Raw genomic sequence first — 25690 nt, forward strand, 5'->3', positions numbered from 1 at the left:
ACTTCAATACTAATATATTAAATCGCATCTGAGTGTTTTGATAATATATTTGGCCAATTTGAAGTATGTTCTGCGACAAAAATATGCAAATTAAAACCTCAAATATCCTCTAGATTCCGGCGATATACATAAAAAATCAGATCTCTGATTTTGATGTTGTCAGACCTGGCTACTCTGGAAATTCCGTCGTCGTAAGTTTAAATGATGGCGTAAATAGATATGTATATTTGCGATATTATATAGGTTTTCAACGTAGAGAATTAGTAACAGTTGTATCAGAATGTAATGTAAATGAGTGTATGAGTAGTTTATTACGAACAATTGATACAAAATAGGAGATGCATTACACTTCTGAAATTCGAATGTTATAAGAAGCGAACAACTTTTCTTGCAGTATGGCTCCTGCTGAGGTAAATAGTGTATGCACAATAAACCGTGTTACGTTTATCATAACTTGCAAACAAACTGGATCCTGCTTATTTACGAGTAATTCTGATGAGTAGTTTTAAAATTATAATTTTTATGTCTGTCTGTCATTATACACCGTGATGTGTTATTTGAAATGTAGGGTACTCAAATTCAGCTGTTTTTACAGCCTAACTTTGTTGTGTAGTTTTAAATGATTTCCACCTAACACTGAAACATGCGTAGTGTTAGATTAAGATTTCCACTTACCCCTGAAGCGCCTATAAGCACGGACATTCACCACAGCATGTGCATAGTTGGGTAACAGTTTAGTATATTTAAGACACATTTCTTCATTTTGACAGAAGAAACTACGGTGAAATTTTCAAAGTCGGGAAACTGAGTTCTAGAAATTTACGGGAGAAAGTACTTACGTAGTTTGAGTTTCTGTAGACTTGTGATAGGTTGTACAAGTGCTCTCTCTCATCGGTCAAGTTATTTCACCGTTAATTCTGTTCGTATGTGAGTGCTAATGGAACCTAACCTCCTAGGCATACCTCGTCCCCGTGATGTTTCGTGGGACTATCGTGAATTTTTGGGGTTAACGTCAATGGTTTGTGGATGGTTTTTGGGGCTAACTTCAACCATCCACGGGTAGCTTCAAAAACCATTGACGTTAGCCCCTAAAATTCACGATAGCCCCATGAACCATCACGGGGATGAGGAATGCCTATGAGGCTAGGTTACGCCTGTTAGGTTAGGTTCCATTAGCACTCACTTTCACAGAAAAATCCCTACGGAAGGGGAAAAACAAGGAAGATTAATTACTCAATATCTCTAAAACTGAAATTATTTTCGTTAAAAAAAAAAGCTAAATCTTTTGTTAGACAATCTTTTGGAATGCAGAATAGGTAAGTATGAATATCAACAATTACAAAATAAACGAGTTACAGACGTTTTGCGGCTTCGAAAATTTTACCAATTTTTTTATTCCTTTCTTCGCTTCCGTAACACACAATATGGCAGGCACATCTTGACTTGCATTGTGGGTATGCAGTGTTTTCAATCTTGTTCACTGAAATACCAAATATGGTACTATTATCGTCTGAGGGAAACACCTACGAATCATATATTTTGGACTTCTTTACATTGCTAACGTGTTATTTTCGAATGTGGAACATTTCCTAAAGTGAAATAATGCCTATCAATGTCTATTTCTTACATTTACGATTACTTACTGTTACTTGCTGTTTCGAATCTGTAACACATTATGGCCATGATAGCGTACTGGTTTAGGGGGCGTTCTGAGAGTGTTTTGTCGATTTATGCAGTGTTGCAAACTCGTTCACCGGAAAGTATCTACTTTCGTGCCCGGATTTGAAATTATGCTAATATGTCGCAAACCATTGACGTTAGCCACACAAACCATTGACGTTAGCCCCACAAACCATTGGCGTCAGCCCCAAAAACCATTCACGTTAGAACCAAGAACCATTAGTGGCCGCGGTGGCTCAGTCGGTAACGCGTCTGACTACCATGCTAAAGGTCCCGGGTTCGATCCCCGGCCGGTTCAAATCCGGGAACTTTTCTAACGGTGAAAGCGGCCCCGGCGCCCACCCAGCGTCGAATAACATGGGTACCTGGGGGAAACCCTGGGGGGTAAAGGCGGTCAGGGGCGTGATGCTGATCACATCACCCCCACTCACGACCGGATCAAGAAAGTGTGGGGCGTTACCCCCACACCCCCTATACGCCTTCATGGCGTGGTGCTATGCACAGGGGAACACTTTACCTTTTTTTACCTTTACCAAGAACCATTTTCCGTTAGGTTAGGTTAGGCAAGCATAGTTAAAAAATAATTAAAAATACTCGACACGTCATGTTCTAGTGAAAACACGACGAGGCTGAAACACTGGCTACGGGGTTGCATCATCTTAACACACGGAACATTGCACTCTCGTGCAGAAAGCAAATGGCGGGAGCAGAAACAGCATGTCGGACAGGGATTTTCGCAGAAAACAACAAGCATTCACATTAAAATGGATCAAATCTACATTCAGGAACTTCCACAATGCTAAAGAAAATGATTTCTGTAAGTACTTTCTCCTGTAAATTGGAAGGAAATTTGAAGGAATCCGTTTCCCTCATACGATAATGTTACCCATTATGCATGGGTAGCTCACGGATAGCCCAGGTAGCTGACAGATAGCCCCAAGAACCATTTCCGATAAGGTTAGGTTAGGCAAGCATAGTTAAAAAAATGGGGGTTGGAAACACTGACAGGGGCTTACGTCATCAAACATATGGAACATTTGTTTCACGTAGTCAAAGGTAATGGAGGCAAGAGCTTTTGTGCATCGGAGAGATATTTCTCTTGAAAAATACATAATTTCCCTGTCAAATATATTCCACGATGAAAGAAAATACCTTTACGAATGTTGGAAACCTTGGAGAAACTTGTTTCCGTAAGTAGTTTCGGGACATGAGTTTACAATTTCTATAAAATGTTGCCTTCTTACTAATTTCGGTGTCCTGAAGACGTATCTGTAGTTCATGTTTGGCGGTCACTTTTTAAAATTGTACATTTACGTGTAGAACTTCTAAAATACATTTACATGTTGGGAAAATGGTGTCTTCTGTGGAGCTATTGTTCTTATGGTAGGGTAGGGTAGGGTCACGTTACGTTAAGAAAACATAGTTTATTTCGTTCTTTTCTCGATTTCCATACATGCAGATTCGTGATTAGGAGTTCACAATTAGTGAGTAGGCAAAATTTCATAGAAATTGGAGAGTGTTCCAGTATTGTAAACTCGTTCCAGTTTCGGTAACATTTCGGTATGGTCCCAACGGATTTTTTCATTTTTACAGAAGAAACTACTTACGGAAATGAGTTTCTGCAGCATTTAGAAGTTCGTGGAGGTATTTTCTTTCATCGTGCAATCTATTTCACTGGGAAATCATGTATTTTTGAACAGAAATATCTCTCCGATGGGCAATTATCGTTCATTTCATTTCCTTTCACTACGTGAACCAAATGTTGCGAATGTTTGATGACATAACTCCCTGTCAGTGTTTCCAACCACGCCGTTTTTAGCAAGAAGATGACAATTTTAACTATGTTTGCCTAACGTAACCGAACCTAACCTATCCTTGCTGTGCATGGTTTGTGGGGTTATCTGTGCATGGTTCATGGGGCTATCCATGAATGGTTTGTGGGGCTAAGCATGCATGGTTCGTGGGGATTTTTCAGTTTCTGGAGCTATCCGTGCATGGTTCGTGGGGCTATCCGTGAATGGGTCATGGGGATTTTTCGGTTGACAAGGTTGGAAACACTGCATACCCAATGATGACGTACCACGCTAGTCAAGCTGTCTCACCATATTGTGTCTTACGGAAGCGAAATAAGGAACAACATTAATTACTCCTCATGTAACAAATTGAAATTATTTTCGTGAAAAAAGCAAAATACCACGTTGAAGAATCTTTCGTAATGCAGAATAGGTAAGTACGAATGTTAAAAATGACGAAAGAAACTAGTGAGAGGTGTTGGGACCATACCAAAGTTTTACCCATGTGGAAGTTGGTGCAATGTGTAATTAGTGTTTTGGCCAAAGTTCAATTTATTTTGATCTGAACTAATCATGGTACACAGATAATTTTATTTACATGGATCGATTTCTGTTTATACTTGAAGTGTGAAGGGGTGTTGTGTCCCTAAATGCTTTCCTTGTTATGTTAGGTGAGTCATGTTTAAGGCTTGGAGCACCAAAATAATGCCCCTATATGCTTCCAACACCTGCTCACTACTGTCTGGTCTCGAACACTAAACCCACTAAACTAAGCTTCCTATGAATATCCATAAGCCCATAACATAGGACAACCATATACCAAGAATAACTGCTCGTTGCAATGTATGTAACTACATACTCACCAACGTAAGTACTTTTAAGTATTTTATAAAATCTTTTTTTTATATTGTACTGATAATTTTCCACTCCTAACTTAACAAAGACGTCGAAAATTGCTATCAGCAAGGAACAAGTCAGTAATGTATCATGGAAGGAAATTCTTGCTCCAGTTGTTGCATGAGGCATTTGAAACAGAGTTCAAGTGCTATCACACTCAGTGGTGTGAACGGCAGAGGTGCAGCAAAATCCATACAGTAATATAGCAGAAGTGGTCAGCATGGTGTGATAAACTTACAATGTAAAGTTTAATAAACGGTAACGGTTCCAATTGTTTTATGATTTCTCCTAGCACAAAGACTAATTATCGTAGAATTTTGGAAATCATTGTCACACGGAATTTGAACCTTCCTTAAAGTAATGAGCACTGTTTGGACTCAAAAAGAAAAAGTTATTTATGTTGGTAAAAACAACTTGAAAATTACCTTACGCACTTTTCATGGACAAGATATTCTCCGTCGACAAGTGACAGTAAATATCGTAGAAGCGTTTGAATGAATGTAGAAGTAAATCTGACCCTTAGTAGAATGCATTTAGGGACTTTATTTTAATGCTAAGACAACCAAACCTGGCCTGCCTAACCTAACCACGAAAGCATATATTAATCAAAACCTTAAGTAATCACTAAAACTCCGCAGTATGAGTTAACAGACGTACATCGAAATCGAACCATGTAAAAATTGCATTCGTAGCATGATGAAATCACAATAAAACAAAAGGAACTTGGGCCTAATAATCTAAAGCCTTTCATACACTCTCAATACTCTGATATCCATCTGGATTTGCAAGGCTCAACTGCATTGTTTAATCAAGTAGAAAGAAATATTGGTATGATTTGAGTTGACCGGACCCCTCTCCAATTTTCTTCATATTTGACATAGTCACTAATTGAGGACTCCTAATCACGAATCTGAAGTTAAAATTTATCGGAAACTTCTAGAAATTGCGAACCATTGATGCTAACCTCACAAACCATTGGTGCTAGCCCCACGAACCATTGGCACGTGGTTAGGTTAGGCAAACATAGTTAAAATTTTGTGTCGTGGTAGTATCAGGATCTAGAAATTGCAAATAATTGTGAACCATTGATGCTAGCCCCACGAACCATTGGTGCATGGTTAGGTTAGTTTCGATTAGGTTAGGCAAACATAGTTAAAATTTGGTGTCGTGGTAGTATCAGGAATATATACAGGGTGACTGGTAATTAGATGTATTCCCTGAAAGGGGTTAAAGTAGAGACAATTTGCAATAAATTTGACCATATGATACCCCATCCGAAAATTAGTAGTTTTCGAGATTATCGAATTTCAATTGTTTTTTTTGAAAAATGACAATTTTCCACATAAAAAGATGAATTGAGAAAAAACTGCTCATTTGCTCATTGTATGGAACTTATTTCAGCGTTTTCTGATAGCTAACAAATAAGTGGTTCGTTTTAAAAAAAGTTTTTCCCAAATAACAATCACATGTAAGTAACAGGTGGATCTAAACTTACAAGTCATGATAAAAAAATGCACTCTTAGTTTACTTGGCAACGTATTAATAACAAAAATGGTATGACACTAAGCGTACAAATTACTTAAATTACTTCCTTGTGACATCTGCTATCCAACAAGGTACAAATGTTGCTAACATTCACATTTGTGTACAAGAAATAATACGTCATTCATCTTCATGTGAATGGAATCAATGAACAATGCAATTAGAGAACATTACACGTCTTGCTCAAAGTGGGCACCTCCATTACGAATGCAGGCACGCAGGTTTTTACGGGTCATTTGGTCTCTTAACTCGTGATGTGATGGTGCCCTTGACGTGTTGACCAGCTGTTAAGATCCTCTCCCTGAGCTCTTCTTGCGAGTTTACCGGTGTCTTGTCATGTGGCTCCAAATGTAAGAGTCGCAAGGCATCAAATTGATCGGGGGATCAAGCTGGGCAGTCATCATGCTGATAAATCATGTCAGTGTTATTAATACGTTGCCAAGTAAACTAAGAGTGCATTTTTTTATCATGACTTGTAAGTTTATACCCACCCGTTACTTACATGTGATTGTTATTTGAGAAAAACTTTTTTTAAAACGAACCACTTATTTGTTAGCTATCAGAAAACGCTGAAATAAGTTCCATATAATGAGCAGTTTTTTCTCAATTCATCTTTTTATGTGGAAAATTGTCATTTTAAAAAAAAAAACAATTGAAATTCGATTATCTCGAAAACTACTAATTTTCAGATTGGGTATCATATGGTCAAATTTATTGCAAATTGTCTCTACTTTAACCCCTTTCAGGGAATACATCTAATTAAAATTATTTGCTTGTGAAACAAAAAATTTCGCGAAAATCGACAGTTTCCATTCCGAAAACTAACACCTTATTTTCGATTATTTTGCAATTTCTAGACGTTTCCGACAAATTTTAACTTCAGATTCGTGATTAGGAGGCCTCAATTAGTGAGTATGCCAAATATGAAGAAGATCGGAGAGGGGTCCGGTCATCTCAAGTCGTTCCGAAATATTTTGCAGCTTGTATGTTTGAATGTGTTGTTGTTTTTTTTTGTTTGTATTTAAAATTTGATTCTTATTGCAGGAATATGCAACAGAAGGGAGGGAGAAGAGTAATGTAATTTTGTTTAATGCTTCGAAAAATGAACTCTTTAAGATAACAGATGGTTACAAAAATCTTTGTAATAAGTTGAAAGGAACATGGAAAGTACAAATGTAAGTATTTCTTTTCATCCATGTTTGTATAGAGGTTTGTTTTGAAGGTTGTTGAACACTACTCACTCATGCTTTGTTGAGAGATTATATTTGTTGTTTAAACTTGAGAAATCAAGGAAGCTTTTGAAACTGGCTTATCTTGTGCAGTGGATGACATATATTTCTTCGTATTTGTTAGTGTCACTTCCTGTATAAAGTTGTCTATGCATTTCAGTGTGATGTCACAGCGACTGTGACTGGGTAATTCAAGAGAGACTGAAGTGTTCTCAAGATGGCAGAGACTCTCGGTCATCTCTCTGGTTAGCACATCAACATGTACACATAGTGAAAGTACTACGTCAATTCTTAGTTGGGAATTGGGTGGTTAATTTTTTGATCATTCTTCTCGGTACACGTATTTACCCCCCCCCCCCACTTAAAACCATGTACATACATACATACACACTTGCAGGCCAGTAGCCAGGATTTTATTTTGAAAGGGGCTCATCCCTTATCAGCAGCCACCATCTAAGGGTGAAAGAAAGGGGAGAGGGGAGGCTGGAAGCCCTGAAGATAAATTTCTCAGTATATTACAAATGATTATGCAAGTTGTTTAAATCCTGATAAAGAAGTAATGTTATTTACCACTACAAACTATTTAAAGTAGATATTTGTGGGATTTCAGGGATGGCTTCAGCCCCCTTAGCCCTCCTCCAGGCTACATGCCTGCACACTTGCACATACATTCTCACACAAAACTTCCCTTTGGTAATATAAATAAGCCTTGTTTCCATATTAAAAACACTAAAGTTGCTGACCAAGGCAGTATATTAAAATTTTAAAAAAAAATACACTTTACATGTATAACACCATTAAGCCTTGTTTCCATGATATGAAAAACTAAATATGCTGACCAAGGCAGTAGAAGAAGATCTTGCTAGAAAGTTGAAACGTTACGTTTAGTTTATGTTTTATAATAAAATAAATTACTGCCTTTGTCATCATATTGAGTTTTTTTTTTTTTACATGTAACATTTCTACCGTCTATCAGGGTCTTCCAGAGACAAAAAACTCAAGAGGGGAGAAACGTTACATGTAAAGTGTTTTTTTTAAATCTTAATGAACTGCCTTGGATAGCAACTTTAGTGTTCTCCCTTTGGTGTTGGTGCAAAGTACAGGGTTATTACAAATGATCTTCCTGATTTCAGACACGTGTGAATCACGTTTAATGAAACTCTGATACAAAAACATTATATCAATGTGAAGAGTAACTCATTAAGTTTTATTCCATGACCTCACAATTGTGCAATGCGAGCCCCTTTGGTAAAACTTGCATGGACCTGTTCCACTGTTTCCTCCTATACTGACGGGCGGCCAGTTGACTTTCACATACAGATGCATCCCTTTTCTTTACAATCAGAGTACCATTTATTAATTGAATGTCCACTCGGTGGATCTGCATCAAACGTTGTGTGGAAATGGAACTGCGCACTAATAACAGACTGGTGTACGTGGAAATTAACACACAAAATGCTTTCTTGTCTTTGCTGGCAGCCATTTTCTCTCATAGTTATTATGCACGAGTGTTCCCAACCGTATCTGAAATGATATGAAATAAAACTTTATGAGTTACTCTTTACATTGATATAACCTTCCTGTATCTGAGTTTCATTAAACGTGATTTACATGTGTCTGAAATGAGGAAGATCATTTGTAATAATGTATAGTGTTGCTGTTAGTTTTGTATTAGCAACTAAAACAAATATATTATTTGTTTTAAGAAAGAAAAATACTGAAATCTACTTACGAATTGGTATATTACACTATATCCCATAATACATAGTTAGAACAGTAACAGTGATAATGAAATGTCTTTCTTCTTATCAAAGATTTTTATATTACTTAATTGTGAATGTTATAAAAAGATGACAGTCACAATAACCTCCCCTCCTGGGGTGAAGAAAATATAGACATCATACTTTGGTGGCTTAAAAAGATACAAGATCTTAAATATACACATCGAACAGTTACATAACTTTAAGATATTCAACATTCAAAACAACATTTAATACTATAACAAATCTTTCAAAGAATGACAATCAATTCGAAACTTGCGAACCTATTTGTTAACATTCAACAACAGCTCGTGTTTCTTCTCCAATGAACAGTGGAAGGGTTTGATATTTTGTAAATTGTGTCTACACTTTATCTGTTGTCCATCTAAAGACACCAAGTTCACGAAATTGTTCTTCACTTCCTCCACCAAAAATGGCCCCACATATAAGTCATAAAATTTATGGATAGTTTTGTTCAAGGCAGAACTTCTTGCATGATTCCTAACCATAACCAAATCACCTTGAACAATTGTAGGGGTTTCTGCGTTTGAATGAGTCTTCTTTCTTTTGGAACGTTTAGTTGTTTCAATTAACTGAATATATTTAGCTGTCCAAGACAATTCGTTCATCTCCTCTGGCCAGTCAATAACAGAGGTAATTTATCTCGAACTTCCTCGTGTAGAAAAATTTCAGCCGGAGTGAAACCAACAACCTCGTTATATGAGTAATTTAATAATTTTATAACATTTGTTAAAACTTTGGACCAAGATCTGTGGTTGGTTTTACAAAAGAGTCTAAGCAAACGAATGATCTCTTTATTATATCTCTCAATTGGATTCGCATGAGGCGAATATGGTGAAGTGAGAATATGCTTTACACCAATTGACTTCAAAAAAATTTTTCCCATTCACCGGATTTAAATTGTGATCCATTATCCGTTAATATAACTGTACACATAGGATAATGATGGAAATAACCTAAGTTAATTCTGTTGATAATTTCTCGAGTTGTTGCCTTCCTGAGAGGATAAGCCATAACATATTTGCTGGTTAATTCTACAATAGTCAGAATATGTTGATATCCTTGAGATAATGGCAATGGACCAATCAAGTCTAAAGATAAGAACTGATGTAATTTGTAAGAAATCACGTGAAGCTCCTCTTTGGTAATATGTTGTGTTTTCTGTTTCGTCCTTGCACATTCTACACAATCACTTAAATATGACTTGACACTTCCTCTCATCTTAGGCCAGAAATAGAATTTAGAACACTTCTTATAAAGCTTAGAAAACCCAAAATGGCCAGCCAAATCATGTTGTTCATACAAAACTTTCTTGACTGCTGCTTCAGGTACAAAAACTCTCCAATGGTTCGAGTTGATAGATCTATAAAACAGTATATTTTTATGTAGTGTAAATATTCCCTTAATTTCGAAATGGTCATCACCCTTGCCTAACATAGAAATTATACGTTGACATAATTCATCGTTTTGTTGCACTTTCATCCAACACAAAAAGTATTCTTCTTCAAGTAAACCAATATCTGTGCAGTTTACATGTAAAGTGGAAGGAAACAAATTGTTTTGTGACTTAATTGGATATCTACTTAACGCGTCCGCGGCCGTATTTGCAGAACCACTAACATGCTGAATTGTATAATCATAATTTTGCAATTTCAAAGCCCATCTGTTAAGCCTTGGATTTAACGATCTTGCTGAATTTAACCAAGAAAGTGATTGATGGTCACAGTGTATTACAAATGGTCTGCCCAATAGATATATTGAAAATTTTTCCACGGAAAAAAGGATGGCAAGACATTCTATTTCATGCACAGAATATGTTAATTCTGAACCTCGTAAAACTCTGCTCGCATACTGGATAATCAAAGTTTCACCATCGTCAGAATATTGCCATAAGACTCCACCGATTCCTATTTTACTGCCATCAGTATTTACATGGAAAGTGTTGTTCAAGTTAGGTTGAGCTAACATCTCCGGAGACAAAGCCAATTCCTTCAGACGTTTAAATGCCTGGAGATGTGCTTCATTCCATTCCCATTTCTTATTCGTTCTAAGTAAATCGTATAAAGGAGCCGCAATCATTGCAAACTTATCCACAAATTTTCTCCTCCAATTTACCATTCCTAAAAATTTTCTTAAGGCTTTTCTATTTGTTGGAGTAGGATATTCAGTTATTGCTAGATTTCTTTCTGGATTTACAGCGATGGTTTCACCTGATACTATGTGACCAAGAAACTTCACTTCAGTTTTACAAAATGTGCACTTCGATAATTTGATGGACATATTTACTTCTCTCAAAGTTTTCAACACGTAGTCCAAATGTTTTAAATGACTTTCCAGTGATGATGAAAATATAAGAATATCATCCACATACACTATAAGAAATGAACTGGTATCATTGCCAAACACTTTATGCATTCTGTCGACAAAAACACTAACAGCACTCTTAATACCAAAGGGTAAAAAATGAAATTCCATTAAAATACCACGATATGAGAAAGATGTGAACTTATAAGATCTAGGTGTCAGTGGTATTTGAAAATATCCACAAGTTAGGTCAATCGTCGAAAAGAATTTTGCACCTCGCAACCTAGGCAAAAGTTCAGATATAGGTTCAACCTGTGTCATGGGTAAAATTACATGTTCATTCAGCTTCCTAAAATCAACAACAGGACGCCACAATCCACCTGCCTTTGGAACTATGTGGAGAGGGTTCCGGTATGGAGAAGTACTTTCATGAATTACTCCCCACGTTTTCCATTTCTTTAATTCTTTCTCCATATCATCTCGCCTAGCGAATGGAATAGGATACGTAGATGCCACTATAGGTTCATTCGTATCTAGCTCTATGTCATAAGATTCCACCTTGGCTGCCTTTGGTTTGTCCGAAAACACATCTTGATACTTCAGTAATAAATTATATAAATTATCAGCAACTCCAGCTTCACAATATTCGTTGCCATAAACTTTCTTATGGATATCTTCTTCAGAAGCTAGATAAGCAGAATCATTAACATGAGAAGATTCAAATGTCAAAGTTTTACAAGATTCAATTACGGAATTTTGCGAGCAAGTATTATTTGTAGAACTCGGAACAAAAGGAGCTGATACTTCCTTACCACTTGAATGAATTAGTTCAACAGTAGACATACGATAATTAATTATAGCCTTGTACTGCCACAAAAATGGTGCTCCCAAGATCAAATCGGCATGTAATTGTTTAACTACATATAAACCCACGTGGAAAAATTCATCTCCCAACTGCATAATGACATATTTAAAACCTACAACTTTTATACGTTGCTCACCAGCGAAACAAGCCAACTGAATTCCTTCTATTGGTTCCAGCTTTATACTTGGCAATAAAGAACTTAGAGTGATCCAAACCTTGTAATCCAACAAATTACATTGACTACCAGTGTCAATTAAACAATTAAGAAACAAGTCACAAATTCTTCCCTGTATTTCTGGTGCTTCAAGTAAAGGTGTAGGAGTTCCTTTATCTGTAACAGTCCACTCAGGCTCTGAATCAAACCACTCCAGCAAAAATGCAACAGGTAAAACATCTTCTTTATCAACGCCTAAATATTTAACTCTATTAAAGTCACCGAGACAAGACTTAACATGCAAAAGGTAAGGATCATAATTACAAGTAAGCTCCATGTGGTCATCCTTTGGCAAGGCGAATTGGAGCGCATTTCCCCGCCTTAGTTGTTTAATGTTCTCTGAGGGCTCCCACTAGTAGCATTAGTTACTGAGGAACATTCTTGATTTAAACTAATGTCATTGCAATTCATTCCATTTCGGAAATTTCCATTGTTCCTTGCTGAAATCTCTGAGTTAGTGTTAATGGAGCCACCTCGCAATTCTGTATTGGTCGGACTTTGAAATCTTCTATTCCTGTTGTATCTAGGTGCATCTGTATTATTGCCATTACTAGCGTTCCCTTGAGTGTTTGTTCTTCGATTATTATTATGAAAGTACAAACTTCGATCGTTACCTTGTCGCCTATAGCTCTCTTGACTAGCTCCAGATTGCCTATAGTTGTTTCTGGGATTCCTAGCAGCTGGTTGGCCCATAAGTCTCTCTGAAGCTACTGTTTGGGTAGATGAATCGCTGCATGACTTATTTTCCATAGACACTTGCCTTACAAAATGCCTAGATTTTTCCAACCTATTCGAGTTGTACTCCCCACTTATATAATCACCAGGTAGTGACAAAGATTTGGTTTTATCACTAGAATATAAGTCTATTGCCCTGAGTTTTTGTGTTAATTGTTTAAGGTTGGAAATTTCGTGGCAACCCACATTCTTAGAAACTGTTTCTGGCAATTGCTTCAGAATTACTCTTATTATCTCAGCTTGTTTAGGCTTTTCTACAAGGTTGCAATAAGATGAATATACCTTCAAAGCGTACGCTTCTAATGATAAACCAGAAGGTGTGTTGTATTTACGAGAACGCAAAACTGTCAGTTGGCTTTCTAACAAATCATTTGAAGCAAATTGTTCAAGAAACTTGCACACAAAATCATCATATGATGAGAAATTCCGTCTTTCACTATTGAACCAATACGCTGCAGTATTGTAGAAACATTTGTGAATAACTTGCAGGCGATATTGAGAAGTTACACCAATCAAATTTAACATTGTTGTCAGCTGGTCTATAAATTCCCTAGCTGATTGTTTCGAGACGTCACCTCCAAAACGTGGTAACTGGCTTAGCTCATTTACACGAATAACTTTACCCGGGCATTCTCCAAATGGGTTTCTTGCAGAAATATTTGTATTACATTCTGCACGCGCAGGTTTACAAAACTGGTTTGATTCAAAATTTGGAGACTCAGAATTCTTAGAAGCAATGTTAATTGGATTATTCAAAATGTCATTTCTGGGAATGTAATTTTGATTACAAAACATCGGACTCATTGAAGTTGTAGTATTTGTATTACCAGCTACAGTATATAATGGCTTCTCACATGAAGGTATATGCTGAAAATACATTTGTGAAATTGGATTATTTGAATAAGCTTTCGTTGTACAACACTGAGTTTCATTATGAAAACTGGCATTCGGAGGACTTCCATAACCATAATGGTTAGTAGAACAAGGTTCATTGTAATGCACTCTATATGCATTCTCCAAAAGTGCGAGGTCCCTATTGGCCAACGGATGTGTAGTGAAATGAGCAGGTGATTCGTTACGTGATGGAGGATCCCACAAATAAGATGTATTGGAAAGCCTATAGGTAAAATCAGTTCCAAAAGAAGTAGCGTTCTGACCTGATTTACGTTTAGTAATTACAGGTACATCAATATCAGATGAATCATAACCCGAAGAACCAACACCACGTTTGTCACTAGCCCGAAATTTAACATTTCGTGATCTTCGATTTGAATTTGCATTATTTGTTTGACAAGCCACATGCTCAGTTTGTTTACTATTTCCATCCTCTTCGCTCAGTTCTCGTCCTCCATTGAAAGTTTCGTTAGCAACACTGTTGCTGATGGCATTGCCTTGCTCCAAAGAAATAACCCTATCTCTAAGGTCATTTACCAAGGTTTCAGAGCTACATGTAGCAGTCTGAACTACCTTCATTCTATCTAATTCCGCATTTAATGTTTCAAACCTAACCTCACGTTGAGTAAATTTCTCCATAATTTCATCATTGCAGACTTCCAACCTTGCCAACTTTCCGTCGTGACTCTTCATTTGTTCTTGAATAACTGAAACTTCGACATGCATTGTACTAATACCTTCATCCAATTTACACCTCAACTCACTGCTAACATTTTGACAAGTTTGGGCAACATCTTGTAACGAATGTTCAATATGATCAAGCCGGCCGTTAAACCTAACATTATGCTGCTGTAATTCATTTCGAATGGCTTGAAACTTCTCTTCCAGATTTTTATTATTTTGTTGCAATTCACTTTGTAATAATTCATTATTTTGTTGCATATCCTTTTGCAACTCCTTTTGTAACATTTCATTATTTTGTTGCACATCCCTTTGCAACATTTCATTATTTTGTTGCAATTCCCTTTGTAATATTTCATTATTTTGTTGCAATTCACAGCGAATGTTCTGTTGCAACTTTTCTTGAAGATTTTCATTATTTTGCTGCAAACTTTGGGTAACCGTAACTTGAAATGCAGCAATAATCTTGTCCAAGTTGGGATTCACTGTACTTGTATAAGATTTTAACAAAAATGGATCAAAATCTGGTTTACAAGATTTACAAAAATAGCTTTCATTAGAAGAGCTAAATATTACCCAGTGCATTACAGTCAAACCTCTGCACTCCAAATGTTCCCATTTATTGCAGCTATTGCACTTCACAAGACGAGAATCTCCTTCAATGTTACTGCAACAAATAATATTCTTCATTTGGTCAGCATTTTCTTCAATAGTTTCATTTTCCCTGAAACTATCGACGACATCGGATCTTAAGAAAACTCCCGTTCTTAAGTTGTAAGAATGTTGCTTCCGATCCATTATTTAAAGTAATTAGAAGATAACTTCCATACTACATATTCACGAATCCTGGCTGAAGGTCGCCATAATTGTTGCTGTTAGTTTTGTATTAGCAACTAAAACAAATATATTATTTGTTTTAAGAAAGAAAAATACTGAAATCTACTTACGAATTGGTATATTACACTATATCCCATAATACATAGTTAGAACAGTAACAGTGATAATGAAATGTCTTTCTTCTTATCAAAGATTTTTATATTACTTAATTGTGAATGTTATAAAAAGATGACAGTCACAATAGTTTGTTTGTATGTTATTTGTTTAGTGTAAAATGAGCTTGTTATGTAAGACTTGTTGGCAACCTCTTTGGCTGAGTGGTTAGCATAGCATGCTACGATGCTGGATCCTAGGTTTGTATCCCAACCTGGCCAGTGGGTGTGTCCCTTCATCAATTTCAACATATTATCTTCATCTCTGGAATTAGCTAAAAAGTGGCAGGAAAGCAAAGTAAAATAAACCGAAACAATCAATCAATTGATAAGTCTTGTTACGTTATTCCATAAAATTTCCCGTCCTTGCCTCAGCATTACTTAATTTTTCTGCATGTATTGCAAGACAAGCCAATTCAGAGAAGGCAACAAAAGTTTTCATAATGCAAATGCTTGCTTTCAGGAACAAGGATGAGATCACAAGTGAGGTGTTATCAGAGGTCAGGATTTTTGTTCTTCCTGGCCCGAGAGAAAAGTTTACCGAAAGTGAGTGTAAAGTCATGAACAGTTACCTTGACTCAGGTGGAAGTATCCTGGTTCTCTTGGGAGAAGGCGGAGAAAAGGTTTACCAGACCAACATCAACTATCTTCTGGAAAATTATGGAATAATGGTAAACAGTGGTGAGTAGAGTTATTGAGTTGTTTTATGACTCATCATGGAACAGTTTGAGACTAACCTTTGTTTACATTTCAGACCCAGCTGGGTTTTGTATTTACATTACTGATATAAGCTTACCGTATACTCACGAAACTAAATTACCATTCATGATTTTTGTCACAAAGGTTTGTATTGTGAATTGCCTGTCATGTAGTTAATCATGTAACCAATAGACTTACCATTCAAGTGAATAATGTAGATATCCTATTGTTTTTCTTGTTACAGTGAAGCCTCAGTTTTATGCTTTCCAGAGAACCAGACTGAAAAAACTTAAACTACCGGAAAATGTAAAATTGTGGAAGATTTTATAATGTTTTGCTATTTTGGGGTCAACAAGGCTGAATGTATATAAAATCGAGGTTTCACTGTATTTTGATTACTTCTTATAACTTGATTGCTCATAAGGTTCCTAAATTTAGGACTAGACAAAATTCTGTTCTCTCAGTAAATTGTAAGAATGGTGGTGGATTTTCTAAAACTCTAGTAGAGAATTTAAATAATGAAATATAAATTGAAACAATAGAAAGACTGTCTGTTGTCCTCAGTAGTTACGATGATGTGGGTATTTGTCGTGTTTTCAAGAGTCCCTAAGCATTGCAGCTTGTTGTTTGCTTTGTCTTGTAAGGTTTGTGGCACATGTGAAATGATGGCCCAAAACTGGAAACTATTAACTTTAATTGGAATAAATTGAAATTGTTCAAGTTTATGCAAAACATGGCTGTATTATTTGCTGTTGGAAAAAAGCAGTGATATTTTAAGGAAAAAAATCGTGAATTATGGGCTGATAATGATAATAATGCTAAAAAAATTCTCACACACCTTGCTCTGCAGAATTTTAAATTTAACTTCTAATTCTTTTATATTTTTTTTGTGATCACACAAAAAATCTTGATTGTTTCAAACCATCTGGATCTATCCAGAAATAACTTGATGGCAGATCATTTCATAAAATTGAATGTATATTTGAAAGAAATGTACATGCTTAATAAATTTTGTTTCTGAAACAACTTAGAAGAAATTCAAAATTTATGTTAATGTGAAGCCTTTTCCTGAATAGCATACATTCCCTAATGGTATCAATTATAAGGAAGTTTCACTGTATTTAGTTTTGTAGACTACGATTTACTTAATACGTGATACTTCCTTCCAGATTCTGTTGTAAGGACACATTATTACAAGTATTTCCATCCAAAAGAGTGCCTTGTGTCAAATGGTGTTCTGAACCGTGCTGTTGCTGTAGCAGCTGGCAAAACCCCTGGAATTTCTCTGGATGAAGGAAACAACAGTCAGTAAGTATATTATTCAACGTGTTTGGATACTGTGAACACTGCTGCTTTGTTGATCAAGCACATTGAGTGGTTTGCTCATGATCTGACCACTGAAAGTTCCAGGTTTGAGAATCAGTCTTGGCATAGATGTTCCTTTGTTACTGTTCCTTCATCACTTTTATCTGAATGTTCATTCTCACTTTCAAGGTTAGTCAGCAGTGGCAAAAAAGCAAATAAAATAGTACAGTAACATGAAGTGAGATCTTTATAAAGTACAGTGGAACCTCGATTTTTTATGTTTTTCTGGGAACCAAGGTGGAAGAACTTAAAATGCTGGAAAATGCGAAACCCCATTTTTTAAAAGAAAAAGTATCTTCAGGGGATTTCCCCCCTTTCCCCCTCCATGTATACGCCGAATGTGCATAAATTATATATCGTCTGAATCTGTGATTCATTCCGCGTACAACGGTATATCTTTCATATCTCTAGGGCATTTAGTTTCTGAGCTATAGTCATTTCAAGGTACCGCTGCATTTTGAAGCTTGAATCAGTGGCGTGCCGACCATTCCTTTTGGGGGTACAACTCGAGTTACATTGGTCATATGATAATGATGCAAATATTTTTGTGTTCCTTACATGTCAGCGATCATTTCCATGTGCATGTCGACACTGTCATGTAGTTTTTTCTTGGGGGGAGGGTGGGGGAACCAATTTTTTTTCCTGAAATTTTGGAATTTTGAGGGTTAGCCCCCTCCCCCGCCACATATACGCCGAATTTGCATAAATTTCATATAGTCTGAATCTCTGGTTCATTCCGCGTACAACGGTATATCACTCATCTCTCTAGGGCAATTAGTCTCCGATCTACACTCATTTAATTGAAACTCTACATTTTGCTGAAAATCGGCTCGGGACAGAGAGACTTACTTGCGAAAATTGCTTTTGGACTCAAAAGGTTAAATATGAATATTATGGCTACACCAATGCCAATGTATCTGGATCAACCAATACTGGTGGTATTGGTTGGAATTTTATCACCGATACCAGCTGATGTTCATGTGGTATGATTTGCAATACAATTGTTGATTTGACATTAAATGATTATCTCATGCAAAATTGTAAATATTTTAATGCAAAACTTGTCAGCTCCAATGAAAAACTTGTAAGTTATAATTTATAAATATTTTGAATTACTTTAATTGGTATCAGCAGGATTCAGTAAGAGAATCAGTACGAGTTCCAAATAGTATTTACTCAGCCCTAAAGAATATCAGAAGTTATTGTTCATGATGTGAAAAATTGAGTGAGGCTGAAGTAGGAACTAAACCCTTGTCATCTGCACTAATAATCTGCCACTGAGCTACCAATTTCTGAAATTGGAAGCCTGTTGAGACTTCTTCCATATGACTGAGTGGCATAGAATGAGTGCACAATCGCCAATCCAAAAATTGCTGGAAGTGTCGAAGTTTGGTGAAGTCTTTCTTCTTCCCATTAATTGATTTCGTTTATTTTAGTTCTCTTTTCTGCCACTTTTGGCTAATTATGAAGATGAGGATGCGTGATGAAATTGATGCAGGGCCACTCACAAAGAACATCCATGATGAAGGGACACTCGCAAAGAACATACTGTACATCCTAGACCAGGATTCCAACCTGGGACCTCTGGCATCATAGCATTCTGTCACAGTGGTCGGCAATAGTCAAAATAAGAATTGACAGCAGTAGAGGTATGCGGGACAGAATTTTTTTTGGCACGACGGCATCGGGAGGGAGAATGCTAAATATGTGGAAATTTGGAATTCCAGAAGTGATTGTTTTTTTTTAATATCTGGAATGAAAATGTAACAATGTCCGAGAAATGTAGACACTTACAATACAGAAAATATCGATTCTTCCTTGTAGCTAATCAGTGGTGATTTATTCATTCTAGTTTTTGGACTTTTAACCACTGTTATTTTTTAAAGAGATTTACCTACGTTTCGGAGGCTGAATCTGCCTCCCGTCTTCAGGGTAGCGTGTAGTCTGTTAGATCATATAAATGGTTGCCTCGGAGGATTATTCTTGGTAACCTAGGCTCCACCACGTCTGTCGGTCACAAGGACCTCTATATACATAAAGTTGCCAGGTAAGATTATCAGTAGCCCAGGCTCCACTTGTTAGATGACCATGTCAAAGTCACGATCAAGGCTTCGTGTGGCACTGTTAGGTTTCCACCTTGATCTCCAGGGACTGGACCGCCCCGGATTGCATGTTGACGTAAAGTGGGGTTGATGTGCAATGTGTATGAATAGTCTATAGAGACTATGCGTGATATCTTATGTGTGTGGAGGGATAGTGTCCGAATTGTGTACCCCGATCCCGTTGTTGTTTGTGATTTTTGTAGTTTGTATTTTTGTACAATTTGTTCACTGTTTTTTAGTGTTTATATTGTGTTCTGTGGGTAAATGTATGACATGTGGATGCATTGCTGTAATGCTGCCACCTAGTGTTTTTTGAAAAAGTTTCTGACTAATGGTGTCCATATTTGTCTGATTTCTGGGCTGGGTTGGCTGATCAGTTCTGTTCTTGTTGTCATATGCGATGCTTCCTTGAATTTTCTGTTGTAGCCACCTAATGGTGCCACACGAAGCCTTGACGTGATCATATAACGAAGTGGAGCCTGGGCCACTGATAATCTTACCTGGCAACTTTTTGTATATAGAGGTCCTTGTGACCGACAGACGCGGTGGAGCCTAGGCCACCAAGAATAATCCTCCAAGGCAACCATTTATATGATCTAACAGACTACACGCTACCCTGAAGACGGAGGCAGATTCAGCCTCCAAAACGTAGGTAAATCTCTTTAAAAAATAACAGTGGTTAAAAGTCCAAAAACTAGAATGTAGAAAATATCGAGAATTAACCACTTTTAAAAAATGACCATTTGGAATTTCTCGACTGTTCGGGAAGTTATTTCCTGAAGTTGGGATCAGGACAGGAACACACCCCTAGACAACAGGGTTCATTGGATTTTCATGCACTTGACAGGAACCGATTCCTGCTAACTGAATTCTAGTTGTTGTTTCCTCTGGTCTCCTCACAATTCCCTTGAAAGATTTTACCACTTGTGATGTGTTAATTTCAGCTGATATTTGCACATCATAAATCTTGCCCCACTCCCCTACCAAAATCTAAGTAGGCCTTGAAATCCATGTCACTGACGGAATGTATTTCTTTTACTCCGCAGGGCCCTGACCTTCCTGTATGCATACGGAGCAACTTTAAACGTGGCCAAGCCAGCGGTGCCTGTGCTTTCATCTGGAAGTGTTGCCTTTCCTCTGAACAGGCCGATTTGTGCAGTGTATCACAATTCTCAGAAAGGAGGGAAAATTGTGGTCTTGGGGTCTGTTCATATGTTCTCAGATCCGTACCTGGATAAAGAAGAAAACAACAAAATCCGGGATGTCTTGATTCAGTTCTTGACAACTGATGACTTCGAGCTGAACAAAATTGATGCTGAGGATCCAGAGGTAATTACAGATGGTTCTTATATTCCAGATGAGTTACGGTAGTTCAGTCGTTAGGGTGTCTGACTATCATGAGAGAGGCCCAGGTTCGATCCGTGGGAATTTTTTCCGCCTGTTCAAGCTGCTTCGGCACCCACCCAGCATCGTATAAATTGGGCACCTGGAGAAAACTAGGGGGTAAAGGCAGCCAGGGGCATGGGACCCTGACTTCACACCCTCTGTACGCCTTCGTGGCATGGTGCAACGCACAGGGGAGGACTTTACTTTTTTTTCACTTCTTCTATTCCAGTGTTTCTGTAGGTTTTGTTCATTTTTCATACCTACAGTTTAATAACTGATGGTAAAATTGAATTCCTCTGATAGACAAGTAGTTAGGCAATAGATTTTGAGTTGTAGTCACTGTGGGAGTGGAAATTCATGTAACCATTGGTCTAGTCATTATTACCATAAACAGCAAATTGTGCACAGAAAGTTAAATCTTTAGATGGTTCATTCTGTTCAGTGTTGTAGATTGAGAATTTATATGTGCTTGTGTATTCAAAGTAATAATTGACATCAAAAGCAAGTAGATAAACATTTCTTGTGCTATCCTACAGTTATATTTTCCATTATTGTCGAAAATGTCACATCAGAATTACTTACTTAAATTCAGGTTATTATATTTTTCTTCGATATTTACAAGAGTCAGTTTCATTGTTTACCTGTACACACTAATTTGTAGTCTGAGAAAGACGGGGATATAATTCCTTTATTTTTGCTGAAAATTTAAGCAGTTAATATGTACTAGGAATGTGACGAAGCTGAAAATTTACCGATGCCGATGTACTCACCAATAATTTTTGGGACCGATACCAATGCCGATATTTAACCGATTCCGATACATAAGATTATTAAACAGAAATGGGATGTTATTTTCTGCATGACAAAAATAAATTTGCTATGTACATTTCTATTGCATATCATATGTATCATATGTATCTCAAGAGATGCAAATGTACATTTGCATCTACAAAAGGTTATGTGAACCTAGAGATTTAACATTAGTACACAAGCAGTTCTTTGAAATGCAAAATGAATTCCTGTTCTGCCAGATTCAACTTCAGAAATATACGAGATTTGGAAGCACTTCAGTAAGTAACCTACTTCTTCTCTTATCGCAAATCTGTTCAGCAACACTGAACACTCAATCACTGAATACTGATGCAGCAGGTATGCTCAAGTATGTTCTCAGCACTTGCGGCAGCAATGTACTGTTTTATTTCCGATTTTGAGTTAGGTTGATCCTCTGAATGAGAGTTTGCAATAATTTTATTACAAAAACTCTACAATAATGATGAATCATAACCAAATTTTCAATAAATCTTACAAAACTAGAATATAAAACTTATTAGAAGGTAAAATCCTAGTATAAGCTGTACCGGTTTAAATATCGGATTTTTGCCGATTCCGATACCGAACCGTCAATTTCTGCCGATTTTCATACATCTGTAATCGGCTTCGGCACATCCCTAATATGTACTCTTACTTCCTAAATATCACAAAATACATTCTTTTCCTTCATTGATAAAGTAAAACTTCTCCCCGCATTCATCCAACAGTGAAGCTGCCAGGAGCAATGAGGATGATTGGACACCGTAGTTTGATAATCTGTCCTGCTTCCCGTGACCCCACCCCAGCAGACAGAAAATTATTTTTAATGAGCTTTTACCTCAAATTTTACACTTAAAGGCTTATATAATTTTAATTAAATTGAATTGCACCTCACAGAATATGAGTCGGGTCTCACTTATCACACCAAACATGGAAGCCTTCTTGATGTAGTGCAGAGATTTAAACCTAACAATTCTAACCTAACCATGAAAGCATTTTGTACTGATGTTATTTTTTTAATATTTCTTAGATTAACGAAAGTATTTTATGTCACTTGTATTTAATAAAATTAATTCATGTTTTTTAATGTGTAAGTGTACATATAACATGCAAAATTTTAACATATTATCAAATGCAGGTGTGTTGTCCTCTGGTTAACTTTGCATATCTCAATTTTTTTCTTACTGTTCTTGTACTACAAAATGTTTTTGGTAAATTTTTCTAAAATGGTTAAGAAAAGTTGCCAAACTTTAGATTTTCCTGCCTTTCCGTATTTCTGTGATTAAGAGGGTTAGGATATGTATAGGGACAATATGTATAGTAGTATTCCTTGTTGTAAATGTTTAATATATTATATTTTATCTTTGCAGATTAGTGATTACAACATGATACCTGATACAGGTAAACTATCGGACAAATTGAGAGTATGCTTACAAGAATCCGAGGAAATTCCAACGGATTATACAAAACTTTTTGATAAAAAGTTGTTTTCTATCAATACAGATGTAGTGCCTGCAGCCATTAAAGCATACGAGCAGCTAAATGTGAAGCACGAGTCTCTACGCTTAATCACCCCACAGTTTGAAACCCCATTGCCTCTTCTTCAGGCAGCTGTGAGTATTAGTTTGAAATGAGATAAGTTTTGTATATAGTCTCGTGTAGAGTAAAGGTGTAAGCATGAAAATGGTTATTTTGATCTGAGTAAGAAAAGCAGTGGACTAGCAGTGTGCTAAAGTTTAATAAATGCAGCCAAATTACGTGATTGGTTGCTAGTCATTACATACCAGGGAAAAGTGGATAAGTCCATTAAGAAATGAAACAAATTGTTGGTCTTTTAGTAGATCAATCAAGAAACATGATAAGTTGTTGCAGCAGATGTTGCCAGAGGTATTCATTTTAAATCAACCTACTGCAGCCTCAGCCTAGCAAGTCTTCCGGGGGCTGAGGGTCAGGTCTTCCCTCATGAGGGTCAATCTCTGGATAGTGAACATCTCTGCACTGTATTAACCTTTTGGAGCCCAAGGCCATTTTCACAGGTAACCCCCTTGGTGCCCGAGCCGATTTTGAGCAAAATGCAGAGTTTCAATTAAATGAGTGTAGATCGGAGGCTAATTTCCCTAGAGAGATGAGTGATATACCATTGTACGCAGAATGAACCAAAGATTCATATATAAAATTTATGCAAATTCAGCATATATGTGGCAGGTGGAGGGACAACCCCCAAAATTCCAAAATGTTGGGGGAAATGGGGATTTCCCCCCCTCCCCCCAAGAAAAAAGTACATGACAGTGTCGACATGCACATGGAAATTATCGCTGGCATGTAAGGAACACAAAAATATTTGCATTATTATCGTATGACTAATGTAACGTGAGTTGTACCCCCAAAAGGAATGGTCAGCACACCACTGATTCAAGCTTCAGAATGCAGCATTACCTTGAAATGACTGTAGCTCAGAGGCTAATTGCCCTAGAGATATGAATGATATACCGTTGTACGTGGAATGAATCCCAGATTCAGACAATATAACATTTATGCACATTCGGCGTATATATGGAGGGGGAGGGGGGAATCCCTCAAACACTTGTGCTCAAGAACAAAGGCTTTTCTTCAGCGTGCCTCGAACTTCCATTCTTAGGATGCAGTTTCAACAACCCCTCTTCCCCCACCCCCAACCCCCACGTCTGCTTGCACCCGCATGGAAAAAAATTCCTTTTGACCTTGGGTACCGATAAACAAACTTCCTTCGAATGCAGTTTCCAGGGGTGAGGGAAATGCATTTCTTTAGAACAACAAAGCCAGCCTGCCTTCCTTTGTCGGCAAAATTTTTCCCTTGAAAAAAGATGCAAAAAAGAAGTCGCCTTTTTCCCCACCATTTTCATGAAAAAAACTTGCAACAATTATTTCTGTTAAATACATGTAAAAAAAAAAGGTAAAGTGCTCCCTTGTGCTTAGCACCATGCCATGAAAAGGCATATAGGGGGTGTGGGGGTAACACCCCATACTTTCTTGATCTGGTCGTGGTTGGGGGTGATGTGATGAGCATCACGCCCCAGACTGCCTTTACCCTTCCGGGTTTCCCCCAGGTACCCATGTCGTTCGATGCTGGGTGGGAGCCGGGGCTGCTTCCAATGTTAGAAAAGTTCCCGGATTTGAACCGGCCAGGGATCAAACCTGGGACCTTTAGCATGGTAGTCAGACACATTACCGACTGAGCCACCGCCGCCACTGTTAAATACATGTGTTAACAACAATATGGGAAAAAAAAATAGCCAAGTTATATCGTAAAAACTACAACCTTAACAAAGCATCTTGATCGAGGGTTACCTAAGAGCATCTCGATCGAGACAATCGGGCACCAAAAGGTTAATCCATGGAAATAAACAAGATATGTCCATCTACAGGCGTCATGGCAACAGTATGTCTGTTCCAAGTACAACAACTGAACCTGTAACTGAAGAAGAGATGGTAGCTTTGCTAGACAAGTGTGGTTCATTGTCCTCTGACAAAGATTTTCTTCTTTACTTTTAGCCATATACGTGGGTTTGAGATTTAGTAGTGGCAATTCATTTACAAATGATGCAAAAGAGATACCTCTGTGAAAATTTACAGCCCTTCGAGGTAGTCACCAGTATTGTGTACAACCTGTTGCTACCGATGTGGAAGTTGTAGTATACCTGTAGCAGCACCTGTTCTGTTGATGGTTCAAATGAAGTGGTCTATT

General features: G+C 37.2%; 1 protein-coding gene across 1 annotated transcript in view; it reads left to right on the top strand.

The window, feature by feature from the left end:
- Nucleotides 1-160: 160 nt before the first annotated feature.
- IFT52 (intraflagellar transport 52) overlaps nucleotides 161-25690 on the top strand; it is a 33044-nt gene continuing 7514 nt past the window's right edge. The window contains exons 1-6 of the mRNA XM_083113469.1: nucleotides 161-410; nucleotides 6957-7087; nucleotides 16068-16285; nucleotides 17473-17611; nucleotides 20817-21099; nucleotides 23337-23579. Coding sequence (XP_082969595.1) covers nucleotides 396-410; nucleotides 6957-7087; nucleotides 16068-16285; nucleotides 17473-17611; nucleotides 20817-21099; nucleotides 23337-23579 — 1029 coding nt within the window. The 5' untranslated portion in view covers nucleotides 161-395. The remainder of the gene's footprint in view (nucleotides 411-6956; nucleotides 7088-16067; nucleotides 16286-17472; nucleotides 17612-20816; nucleotides 21100-23336; nucleotides 23580-25690) is intronic.

This window comes from Lepisma saccharinum, chromosome 27, assembly GCF_977018435.1.
Source record: "Lepisma saccharinum chromosome 27, izLepSacc3.1, whole genome shotgun sequence".
NCBI classification, from domain to species: domain Eukaryota; kingdom Metazoa; phylum Arthropoda; class Insecta; order Zygentoma; family Lepismatidae; genus Lepisma; species Lepisma saccharinum.